We start from the raw sequence: 13077 nt of genomic DNA, 5'->3' as shown, positions 1-13077 counted from the left end.
TTTTTTTATATGTATGTGTGTAAATTTTTCTTTGAGAAATAGAAGTTTTAGGACTTCAGCTACTACCATGGGACAGGCTTAAGTGATTTGTTTTGTTTTTCCAAGACAGGGTTTCTCTGTGTAGTCTTGGCTGTCCTGGACTTCACTTTGTAGACCAGGCTGGCCTTGAACTCATAGATGTCTACCTGGCTCTGCCTTCCAGAGTGAGAGTGCTGGGATTACAGGCAATAAGTGATTATTTTTGAGGCAGGGTCTTACTATGTAGTCTAAAATTGACTATGTAAACCAGAGTTGCCTTGAATGCATAGAGAAATGTGCCTGCTGCTTCCCAAAGGCTCGGATTAAAGGCGAGTACCACCGTGCTCAGCAGCCTAAGTGATTAGTACCTCATTTTCAGGAATCTTGTAGACCAGGCTGGCCTTGAACTCAAGAGATCCACCCTCCTCTGCCTCCCTAGTGCTATGATTAAAGGTTTTCTCTAGAGGCATGCCTAACCTAAGAGATCTTTCATCAAAGTATTTCATATTAGAGTGTCAGTGATGTAAAATTGTATTCGGGCATTCAAGAGGCTGGTTGGCCTTTTCCTCTCCTTGTCAAGTTAACCTGCTCACTATCTAAAGTCTTCTCATTCCTTGACTGGATCTGAATGTGTTTATGCTTACTGCCACTAATTTTTTTAAATGGGTATTTTTTTATTATTATTTGTATGTGTGTTTGTATGTGTACCACATTTGTTTCAGATGCCCAGAGAGACAAAAGAAGGCAGTGGATCTCTGGGATCTGAAGTTAGGGGTGCTTTGCTTATTAGTGCCACATGGGTGCTGGGAATGAAACCTGCAGGGGTCCTTAGCTGAGCAGTCTCTCTAGCCCCAGTGCCACTAATTTTAGGCTTTCTTTATGGCTACTGTATTCTACAGTCTTGCTGAATAGTCACTAGGTAGAAAGTTCAGGATTGCTGTTGACTGTTAAGAAAGCAAAAAAAAAAAAAAAAAATCATCTGACTTGTATCAACCTTAACAGAAGGTAACTTTCAAGTAGTAGGTCTATATTTCCTTTCAAGTAATTTTGTTTCTTATCTCATTCATGAATATAGTTTTTAGCATTGTCCATGACAGCTGAGGCTGTCCATAGCACAGTAGGTTTGAGAGTTTCTCAGACATGCACAAAGCCATACAGAAGATCAGGTTTGGTGGTACTCCCTGTACAATTCCAGCACTTGGGGAGGCGAAGGCAGGTCAGAAATTGAAAGTCATCCTCTGCTACATAGAGAGTTTGAAGATATCCTGTGCTGCATGTACTATCTCACTTTGTCTCCAAAGGTCATAAAAGGTATTTTGGCCAGCAAAGGTACATCACTGCCAAGCTTGCAGACCTGGGTTCAATCCCTGGGACCCAGATATAGAAGGACTCTTTTACATGTGCACACTTTAAAAGGTAAGTGCTTAAAAACAAAACAAAAACGTTTTTTAACCTTACCCTCACTCCCACTGGTGATAGAATAGGGTTTTGGATATGTCTGTCCAAAAGACCTACCTCTATCAAAAGTTAATACAATTTTACATTTTAGTTGGAATTTAATTTTATACCCAGACAATTTAACTAAACTGGGAATTGTCATTTGATCAAAGGGGATTTCCAGACCCAGGATTTAAGACATTTCTGATCCATGACTTAAGTTTTTTAAATGTTTTATGTGTATGTAAGTGTACCACTTCTGTCCAGTGCCAGCAGAGGTCGGATCTTCTAGAACTGGAGTTACAGGTTTTATGAGCCACATGTGAGAACTGGGAACCGAATTGGGGTCTTCTGCAAGAGCAGTAAATTCTCTTAATCACTGAGTGGTCTCTCTAGCCCCCTGGCCATTAACTATTTGCACCTAGGAGGAACCAAGGGAGGTGCTCCAGCTAGTTTATGCATTTTGATCAAACTTACAGGAAGTTTCAAAACAAAACATTGTTGAACTAAAATTTATTAAATTCCATGCATTAAACATTCTAGTGACAGTAAAGTAGGTCAAACACTGGAAATGAAGCGAAATGTCTTCTCCGTGTCTGTATAGTTCTCTTTAATGGACGATTAAGCCTGGCTTGCGATTTTCAAAAGGACAGGAACAAGAAGGGGGAATGTAGTCTACATTGAAGATGGAAATACGCTAGTGTTTTAGAAAAGATTTCTGAAATTTTACAGAGGTCACATCTAGGGTAAATAGATACGGTGATGGGAGCAATGGGTACCAGAAAATTAAGGTTTCCAGAGATATTCTAGTTAGAGATGGCCCTTGTGGTTTCGGGGTCATTGGGCATTGATTGCCTCTGAGCTGCATACTGAAGTACAGCACAGGTGACCCAGGAAAAAGCATCCCGCCACACGCGTGCAGACCCCGAGGCGGACTGCAGTTCCCGTCATGCTCTGTGAGAGCCGCCGGCCCGCGCAGGCGCGTTCCCTCTGTCTCGGCGCTGCAGACTCCGGGTGGGGCTGCTGGTGCCCGCGGGACGGCGCCGCCCTCCAGCTGCTCCCCAGACTTCTCCGGACGGTTAACCTCGAATGAGGAACGAGTGGGGCGGGAAGGGGAGGGCTGCGGCGGCGCGGGCACAGCCCGCCGCGCCCGGGGCTGGGGGCGGCGAGGTCACGTAACGGCCTCGGGCGTCTGCCGGGGAGGGGTCCTCCCGCGCGTCGCGGCTCGGAAACAGTTAGCGGCTAGTAAACAAGAGCTGCGCGCGCACCCGCATCAGCTGGCGCGGGATCCCGCACCTGCGACCTCCTTCCTAGCCGGGACCAGCCTGCCTGGCGGGCTTCTCGGCTGAGAGCCAAGGAAAGCCGGCGAGACGCCACCCGCGCCGGGCCGGGGGGGAAAGCGCGTCCTGTCACACGCAGAGCAAACACCGCGAGCGGTCGTGGCTCGAGGGACTCGCGACGACCTGCCACGACCCGGAGCTGCTGTAGGAGCTTCCCTGATCCACTAGCCGCCGCCTCCAGCTCCTCTGCTAGGACCGGACCTCTGGGAGGCAGGAATCGACTCTGCCCCGGCATCCTCTGGTTGCTCTCCTCTTTCTCCATCCTGTAGTGTGGGGGTATTTTTCCCGTTATGCATGCGCATCTCTTTCACCAGACCCAAGTGGATTATCGACCTCAAAAACATCGGGTGGCTCAGCACACATCTCCTCCCAGCCAGACCTGTGGGGTATTCACCTGATACACAACAGGTGGCCGGTGCACACCCTTTCGCAATCTGATTGATCCACGCTATATTCTGATAAGGGTGGGCCTGCATGCTCTTTCCTCAGCTAGAACGGTGGGACACTCAGCAGATAAAGGACTAACTACCTCATCAGGACCCGGGGGTTGAGCAGAGAGAGGCGTCACCAGCTGCTGTGGAACATGGCACGGAGCCCTCAGCCCTGGACCAGGGGAGGATAGCTAGGATTCTGAAGGAATCGAATTACACAGGATTAGCATCGTTTTGTTCTCATTTTGTTTCTCAAAAATTATTTTTCAGTTACTTTATAAAACAGTTGGCTTGAATTCTAAGAAGGATTGATTCTTAATTGAGTCTTTGTGGGATGTAAATCAAGATAATTGGTTTTGTTTTTTTTTTTAAGTTTTCTATTTTTGCAATCAAAAGTAGCTAGCGTAGGAGGAAGAGTTTTTGTGAGCCTCTGCTTTTTTCTTTGTCAAAAAGGAAAAAAAAAAATGCATCCTCCAGAAACCACCACCAAGATGTCTTCAGTTCGGTTCATGGTGACACCAACAAAGATTGATGACATCCCGGGTTTGTCAGACACCAGCCCGGACCTCAGCTCTCGATCTAGTTCCCGAGTGAGATTTAGTTCCCGAGAAAGTGTGCCAGAGACAAGCCGTAGTGAGCCTATGAGTGAACTGTCTGGGGCCACCACTTCTCTGGCTACTGTTGCCCTAGATCCTTCCAGTGACCGGACTTCTAACCCCCAGGAAGTTACCGAGGGTAAGTAGAGACACAGAGAACAGGATGCTGCGACCCCGGGGTTGTTCATGCAGGGTAACCATCCTGCTCTGTTTTGTAATAATCACCAGGAATTAAGGCCCCCTTTCCTGTGATGCTTAGGCGTCTGGGAATAATAACTACTGTAGTAGGTCACTGCAGTAGTCATTTGGCGTGGGAAGGCATCTGGCAAAGAGGGCAAGGAAATGTATATTTGAGTTTCTCATTTCTGTCTTATACCTAATTTTTGGTTAAAGACAAATAACAGAGACTCAGATCGCTTACAACACAGAAACTCCAAAACTGTAAAATTGAACAGGCTGGATATGTGCTTTTTAGAGAGCTTTGGGCTCTGACTCTTGAGTCAGCTTTTAAGGCTTGTGTCTTAGTGGCCTCTTCCAACGACTTAGCTGTGCATCAGAAAATTGTTTTTTACAGTTATGATTCTCTAGGTTCTTCAAAGTAGCTGAGTTACCCTCAAGGAGGGGCTGTTCCGCTGAACAGAACTTGCAAAGAGGCTTCTAGTGCCTGATTCCCACCTTATTTCACTGCTGAGCTTCAGATAAAACTATTTTGTGTATTGTATTGGGTTTTTGTAGTCAGGACATATAGAAGCCACTTTTGCTCATGTTGACCACTTTCCGTACTTGACCTTGAACTAACCAGGCTGGCTTATGTTAAAAGTTTTCATTTGATTTAGGGGGAAGGGGTGATGCAAAGAGAAATAAGATTTTTTTCAGATTCAGGTAAAGTTTGAGAACTGCCACTTTTATGCCACATTCTGACCAGTGTAATCTTTATATTAAAAGAAAAAAAAGTTTTTCCCTTAAGAATCTTTAAGAGTCTTAAAAATTCTATTCTACTGAAGTTGAACAAAACATGGCCTTGGCCACTGGCTTGTGAAAATTAGAGTGACTTACCATTTCTGGTCTCAGGAAATACTGTTCCTCCTGACCTTAAGTGTTCCGGAAGCCAGCATAGTTATAGTTCCTCAATTTTGTTTGTTCTAATGTCTTGAGACAAGATAGACTTGGTAAAACTTATAGTTCTAGAATTAACTAACCCTTAACTAGTCTTTTTCTTTTATGGCAGTATTATATGTTAATTCCTGATCTAACTGCTTTCCACCTCTTGATAAACCTTACATTGGATTATATACACTGTTAAAATTAAAAATATGGAATAAAAGATCATAATTTTCTCTTCTGCCAAATTTATTTATTATTTTTATGAAAGGATCTCAAGTTGCTCAGACATTTTAGTATCACATATTCAAAATCTTTGTGTGGGTCTATATGTTTATGTGCAGGCATGGGCCAGAGATATGTATGGGTGTGTGGAGCCCAGAGGAAACATTGTCTTCCTCAGCCACTCTTTACCGTACTTTTAAAAGCAGGATCTTTCATTGAACCTGGGGCTCATCTGTTCAGCTAGGCCAGTTGCGTAGCCAGCAGGGCCCCAGGATCACCCTGCCTCTGCCTCCACAGTGTTATGATTGGCATACGGTGCTGCACCAACTCTTTACATGGGTGCTGGGGAATCTAAGCTCCTGTCCTCATGAATGCTTAGCAAGAGCTTTGTGACTGATCCATCTCCCTGGCCTTCCAAAACATTTTGCTTTAAGGCTACAACTGTTTTCCTCCTCATCTTTGTATCCCATATTAACATTAAAATATATAGCATTCTGCCTCCTCCTTGCTTATGGCATACTTTTTAGGTACCTTGGTGCCTAAGGCTAGTAGAATTCTCAAGACAAATCATAGACATGGGATGTGTGATTGATGAATAGACTGAAGAAACAAACTTGGTATGGCTTATTTTAAAACTTGATAATATACTACTGCTACTCTGTACCACAAAACAATCAGCCAAATTCAGAATATGAGAAATTTTATTTAATAACTAGATTTTTCAAAACATAAATGGCACAGGGGAGAAGAAGAGTGATAAAGAAGGAAACTTTTATAGATTAAAATGAGCTATTCCAATCAAATGCAGTGTGTAAGTTTGGTTTGGCTTCTACAGTGACCAGAAAAACTATGAAAAGACACTTCTGAGATAATGGGGACTGGGTAGGATAGTGTACATCTATAGTCCCAGTACTCAGGACAGTGAGGTAGAGGGATCAGTTGTGCTTACAAATAGGCCACCAACCTGAGCAACACGGTGAGATACGGCCTCAAAAACAGATGCAAATCACAATTATTGAGGTAATTTGAAATACATGGTATTAAAAAATTAAGGAATTACTAATTTTGTTAGGTCTGCTTATGATAATGTGGTCATGTGAAGTGGCTCCCTTAATTCCCTCCCATATACATGAAGAGAAAAAGAAAAGCTTGGAAAAATGTTTATTATTTACTGTTGTAAAAAGAGCGTGAAGAGCCATTTCACTATTTTCTCAGCTTTTGTGCTATAAATAAAAACTTTAAAAGGTTGAGTTTTGCACTCGGAAGTCAGAGGCAGAAAAATGACAAGTTCGAGATCCGCCTGGGCATCATAGGCAGAAAAAGCAAGATCAGGGGATACAGCTTCATGGTAGAGAGTTTGCTTAGCATTCCCAGGCTCTTGGCTTGACACAGGGCCACTCTCTCCCACTCCCCCAAAAAAGGTTTGAAATATTAAGTGGTTTACTAGGGAGTATTTTCTATTCTAGAAGCAGTCCTGGAATACTCTGTCCATGGATTAAGTGCCATTGATTGGTACAGTGCTTGTATCAACTAGAGATCTCCCATCTCTAGTGCTCTCTTCATGTCTCACTGAGGCTTTCCTCTGTACACTCACAAGCTTTTCCTCTTAGTGGCATATCAATGGCTTCAGAGTCTCATAATTTTTCTTATTGAAAATAGATTATTTTCTCATACAATATATCCTGATGTCACCTTTACTAATGGAAAAGCATAAGGGGAGGAGGATAGTCTTGGAGGTCTGGTACCTTACAAAAGTTATGCTTTTGTTAAAAAAAAAAAAAAAAAAAAGCCAGTTTTAAAACTATGTAAGGGGAATGCTGTAATGACCTATTAGGATATTACAGTGCTGCTGTTTAAGGCAACTTATAGTGACCTGTCAGGAAAATATTACCCTATATACTGTTGGATCATGGCTTTTCTCTCTCTCTCTCTCTCTCTCTCTCTCTCTCTCTCTCTCTCTTTGTGATTAGTAAACATTTCTGGACTACCAGGCACTTTGCACAAATTCTAACAAAGTACCACCTTTATGCCCTGAGCCATTATGGATGTAAGCTTATGGTTTCACTGGAGAAGAGCAAGCTTGCATTCAGCCCTCACTGTCCTTGCTCTTTTGGCCTGATGCCTTTATGCATAGTGTACACCTAAGAATAAATCTAATTATATGCATATTAGTTTTTTTTGGCAGTGTGTCTTCACAGGTGATATGAAGTGCTCATTGTTGGAATAACAAAAGCATTTTTGTTAAATGTTAAACAAAATATTGTTTTAATAGTTTTACACATGAATAGGAAAACAAGGTATTTTTATTAACACTCTCTGATTATTGCTTTAGTGTATTGTATAGAGTCTTTTGTTTTGTTTTGAAACAGGATTTTTCTGTGTAGCTCTGGCTGTCCTTAAACTCATTCTGGAGATTGGCCTGCCTCTGCCTCCCGAGTGCTGGTATTAAAAACATATGCCACCATCACCTGGCTAGAATTCTTAATTACATATGAAGGCATGAACACAAAACCACATGTGTATAACATGCAGGCATATACATGAACACTTTACCCAGATGGTAGTTCAATGGTTGGTTAATAAATATTTTGCTTAGTCCTAAGGTATATATTTGTCATATCTTAACATTTCTTGTTTTTAAAACACTTTATCCCTTCTGCACCATGAGTGTCTGTGTATGTGTATGTGTATGTCCACACGTGAACATGTCTGTGTGTAGTTAGGGACTGAATCCAGGGCATGTTCCCATGCTAACTACATGGCCTTCCATGCTCTGCCACTGAGAACATCTCCAGCCATGCATTTAAAGTTTGTTGAGTGTCTTTGTATGTACCAAAGGTTGGTCTGGGTAAGTCTGTAGCTTTAGTTGGTCTCAAATTTATTAACATCTTACCTCTACTACCAAAGTGCATATTTTATTTTTTAAGTGGTGGGGGGGGGGGGACATGTAAGTGTGCACCATAGGCCACATGTGGAGGTTGAGGACAACCTTGGGAAGGTGATTTTCTTCCAGCATATGGTTCCTGGAGATTGAACCCAGGTAGTTGGGCTTTGAGGCAACTGCCTGTAACCTTCTTTGCCACCTCACTCACCCCTTATGTTTAATTTTTACTCATTTTAGTCCTTTTTTTAAAATCTTCTTTTAGTCAGGAGTTAGCTGCATTCCAGCCTCTAGGTTCCTTGCCAAATTAGTCAATGGCAGCTTTTGGTTTTCATTTTCATTGCTGTATTTGATAATCCTTGTTACGTTTCTAGCGACCTTGAGAAGTCCGTACATAAAAGCCAGTTGATAGCTTTTATCTGTTTGCTCTCATAATCAGTTATTAGATTTAAGGTTTGGGCTAAATGACATTTGAATTTCTTCCCTCTTACCAGTTAGGTTTGCCTTCACTTTGACAAAGAGCTGTTCATGTTTCATATTGCTATTTAAAGAAAAACATACACTATTAAGTTAAAACTTGTGAGTGCATACACATGTACTTTTTATCTCAAGGGATTATGAGAAACTGAATTCAGTTGGAATTCATTTTGCTTTGAGGTTATCTGTATTTATTTTCTTGCTTAAACATATAAATAATGCATATTTTCTTCACAAGTGGCTAGTTACATCCTAAGATACATGTAGAAGACATGATTTTTTTTTTTTAGGTTAGCAATTTGCTATATTTCACTTAAGATGCTAAGCACAAGTAGGAACCAGGATTAACATCCTTCCATATTAGATAAGGTTAATTGTTTCCTTTCCTGAAAAACAAATTTTCACCAAGATTTTTTTTTTCTGTGCTAAGATTAACTTTTTCTTGTTCAGGAGATAAACTGAGGCATCAGATAAGTAGTCTGGCAAAGCTTATGCCAATCATTAAAAAATAGTGATCTGAGCCCAGCAGTACTGTGTGATTCCAGAAGTAGTATTTTTGTCTTTAAATAGGTTGGCCCTGCCAGAATGTTTATTAAATATTAGTTTATAGTAATGTAGTATAGTAATGAAAGAAATATAGTTTTTATGCTCTAGGACATTATGTTGTCTGACATTCAGAGGAAAACCACAAACAGAAGGCCATACATCTTTGGGTTGCTAGAGTCCATGTTTCTTAAAAGAAACTTGGCCTAAAAAAATGTATATTTCATTGTTACATACACAGTGATGTGTCCATGTCTAGCACAGTATAGTACCGCTGAGTTATTGACCACTTTACATTGGTCCATCAGCACAGTTAGTGAATATTCATATTTTGAATAGAGTCTTAGTGAATTTTTTACCTTTTTTCTTTATTCTTTATTTTTTAACTCTTTTTTTTGGTTTATCCAGACAGGGTTTCTTTGTGTAGCCTTTGCTGTCCTAGAACTGGCTCTATAAATGAGGCAGAGATCCAATTGCCTCTGTCTCCTGAGTACTGGAATTAAAGGTGAGCACCACCACCACCTGGCTTCTTTCTTATATTTTTTGTTGTTGTTTTGTTTTTGTTTTTGTTTTTCAAGACAGGGTTTCTCTGTGTAATAGCCCTCGCTGTCCTGGACTCACCTTGTAGACTAGGCTGGCCTCGAACTCACAAAGATCTGCTTGCCTCCCAAATTAAAGGAGTGCACTGCCATGCCTGGCTCTTTATTTTAATTAATTAATTTAATTAAATTTTTTTTAAACAGGGTTTCTCTGTGTGGCCTTGCCTGTCCTGGACTTGCTTTGTAGTCAGGCTGGCCTCAAACTCACAGAGATCCACCTGCTTCTACCTCTCAACGTGCTGGGATTACAGGCATGCGCCACCAGGCCTGGCTTTAATTTTTTTTTAATTTTGTTTTTGTTTGTATTTTTGAGGCAGTCAGTCTTGCTATATAGCCCAGATTGGCCTTAAGTGCTGGATCCTTATGAATTCTGTCAACCTTCTGAATTCCTGGATTACAGGCATTGACTACCACCATGCCCGGCTCAGTAAATCTTTTTGTAAATGGACTGGGGGGGGGGGGGGCAGAAAGAAAGCAGTGATTATAAAATTATTTGTTCTTTAAAGTAGAAATTAAATTAACAAGGATGGTCCCGAGCTGGAGAAGACACTAATATAGCATAGGCAAGGCCCTGGGGTCAACAGGTGGCACCACAGAGCATGGTTGGTTATTTAGTTAGCAAGGGCGGTTTTGTTTGGGGTTGTGTTTTCATTGCTCTTTCCTCATGTTTTAAGACTGTGTTTGTAGTTTTGATAGTATGTTGCTTAGTGTCATGTTTACATTCTATAGACTTTTCATAATCAGTAGAAATGCATTTTTAACCTGCCAGCCATTTAGTGATAGAAAAATGACAAGGTCCTGAGGAAGTAGTGGAGCAAAGTGGTGGGATGTTATACTCTCCTGGGTCTTTCCTAGCTTGTGTATTGTTCTGACAGTTTAGACTTCATTGGCTAACAGGACTGCACACTCCTGCAGGGGAGGGAGCAATGTCTTCCACTGTTTCATTCCCATTTCTGGTACTTAGTGGGCATTCCAATAGTACAGAATAAATGCATGATTCTTTGATAGTCTTAAGGCTTCACCCAGAGGACTCTCTGCATCTGTTCTCTAAAATAGTATGAATCCACCAGGAAGGAATGTGTTTTTTTCTATTATCTTTCAGGCTTTCAAAGTTGAGTAAATACTAACCACCACTACTGTTTCATACAAATCTGTTTTCATAGTTTTTAAAAAAGATTTATTTATTCATTAATACAATGTTCTGTCTGTATGTACACGTGCACACCAGAAGAGGGCACCAGATCTCGTTATAGATGGTTGTGAGGCACCACGTGGTTGCTGGGAATTGAACTCAGGACCTCTAGAAGAGTAGCCAGTGCTCCTAACTTCTGAGCTATCCACCCCACCCCCCATTTTCATAGTTTTAAGTGTTTAAGTATGTTCTTATTATCTAGAATACCTGGTCTTTGCAAAAGTAATTCATTCATTCTTTCTGTACTTGTATGATACGTGAGTTATAACTTAGAATTTTTACAATTTAGATCAACATTTTTTAGATATTTAATTTTATGTGAATGAGTGTTTCTCCTACATGTATGTATGTGCACCACATGGGTACCTGGAGCCTTCAGAGGTCAGAAGAGGGCATTAGATCCCCTGGAACTGGAATTACAGAAGTTTATGAGCTCCATATGAATGCTGGAGTTGAATTCAGTTTCTCTGCAAGAACAACAGTGTTCTTAACCACTGAGCCATCTTTCCAGTCTATCTTTTTGTTATTTTAAACCGTTACTCAGTTTCTCAGTAGAAAATAGGTAAAAGGGTTTGCTGATACATGGGGAAAGTGTAGATGCATCTTTTCCTGGAGAATGAGAGTATATTTAGCAGCTCCAGCAATAGCAGTAACTGTAAATTTAAGTACTGAACTGCTCATTATCTTCTGTAAAACAGCCATTCAGAGTGTGGTATGCAGACAGTGCTGGGTCATGAGCTCTTTATTCCCTGTCTGAGGAAGCAAGGTAAGAAATTGACATTTTAGAAGCTTACACAATAGCTAGACAGAACACACCTTTAATCCCAGCACTCAGGAGGCAGGCAGATTTCTGTGAGTTTAAGACCAGCCAGGTCGACAGAGTGAGTCCAGGAACTACATAGTGAGATCCTGTCTCAAAAAATATAAAGACTATAAAGCTTTAGGTTATTAATATGTGATACAACTGTCAGTTTCCAGGAATCAAGGTAATACATGATTTGTTGGATAGAATAAAATGTGTTCCAATTTGATAATCCCTGGGAAAATAATTTTTTTGCTGACTTTTCCTTTATCCAGTCTTTTCACTAAGTCTAACTCAACTTTATTTTTATTTTTTTAAATAAATGGCTTGAATCAGACAAAACACTGGTTATCATGAATTGTAAGTTCAGCCTAAAAATACATGATTGCATGGGGTGGCATGGTAAGTTATAATTTCAAAATAATTGCTCCAAGTAGTCTCATTCTTCTGAAGAATGACTATTCTGACAATTTAAAGATATAGTTAAAAATAAAATGTTTTACTGTAACTAATTAGCAAAGGAAACATGTACATTTTGGGCCTAATATAGGAAACACTGTGGGAGTAATGCCATTAAAAATGTTCCATTTGTATAAAGGCCCCTGGCCTGGCCTTGTTATCTTATTATTTTTAAATGCCACACATTTTTAAAATGTGAAAATGTAAATAGTTCAGACCTGCACAACAACTCTCAATATTTAAGGCTCTACTACTGAAGCACAAGCAAAGCCTTTATGCAACTCTCCAATCTGTGTGTGAAAAGAAACTTGACCCCACAGTGACTAATGCTGAAATTCACCTTCCATTGTATTTCCTAATATTTCATTATGAAAATGTTCAAATGTATGGAAAACTTAAAGGACTTGTGCAATGCACTCATAATTTTTATCCATATGGTATCTTCCCCATCATTAATCTACTTTTGAAGCATTTTAAAGTTGTAGGAATCAAAATGCTTCAGTGTATCGTTTGTGTTGTCTATAATGCATAATCCCTACTGTCGTGGTGTTGATCTTACCAGTTTATTCCTATCCATTGTTGAGTAACAGTTCACTTTCTGAATCAACTAAAGTGTTTATCCTATTGCTTTATAGATAACCTGGGCTGCTTCCTATTTGGGCTCTTGTGAAGAAAGCTGCTGTAAACATACTTGACTTTTTAAATTTTTTGTAAACACATCTTTTAGCAACTTGTTTAAAAATACCAAGAGGATTTTCGGGTCATGTGGTAAAAATGTATTTTGGATTTATAAAAAGCTCCCAGATCTTTTCCCAAGGTATTTTTTTCTGCTGTCCATTTTTTTTCAACAGTCTTTTTTCATTTCATCTGTATCTCCCTGATGATCCCTGACACCAAGCACTTTTTGAAATGTTTCTTAGCTATTTGTTTATTTTCCTTTGTCAATTTTTGTTTTAATCATAAGTCTTGTCTTTTT

The 13077-nt window shown here is 40.3% G+C and overlaps 1 protein-coding gene across 2 annotated transcripts in view; it reads left to right on the top strand.

Annotated features, from left to right (window-relative positions):
- Positions 1-3252: 3252 nt before the first annotated feature.
- The window catches only part of Slc12a6 (solute carrier family 12 member 6), an 86919-nt gene continuing 77094 nt past the window's right edge, over positions 3253-13077 (top strand). For both annotated transcript variants that reach the window (XM_021648724.2, XM_021648723.2), the window contains exon 1: positions 3253-3961. In XM_021648724.2, the coding sequence (XP_021504399.1) occupies positions 3691-3961 (271 nt within the window). In that variant the 5' untranslated portion in view covers positions 3253-3690. The remainder of the gene's footprint in view (positions 3962-13077) is intronic.

This window comes from Meriones unguiculatus, chromosome 18 (assembly GCF_030254825.1).
Source record: "Meriones unguiculatus strain TT.TT164.6M chromosome 18, Bangor_MerUng_6.1, whole genome shotgun sequence".
Taxonomy (NCBI): domain Eukaryota; kingdom Metazoa; phylum Chordata; class Mammalia; order Rodentia; family Muridae; genus Meriones; species Meriones unguiculatus.
The sequence above is the reverse complement of the archived record's forward strand: the minus strand, read 5'-3'. Positions and strand labels throughout refer to the sequence as shown.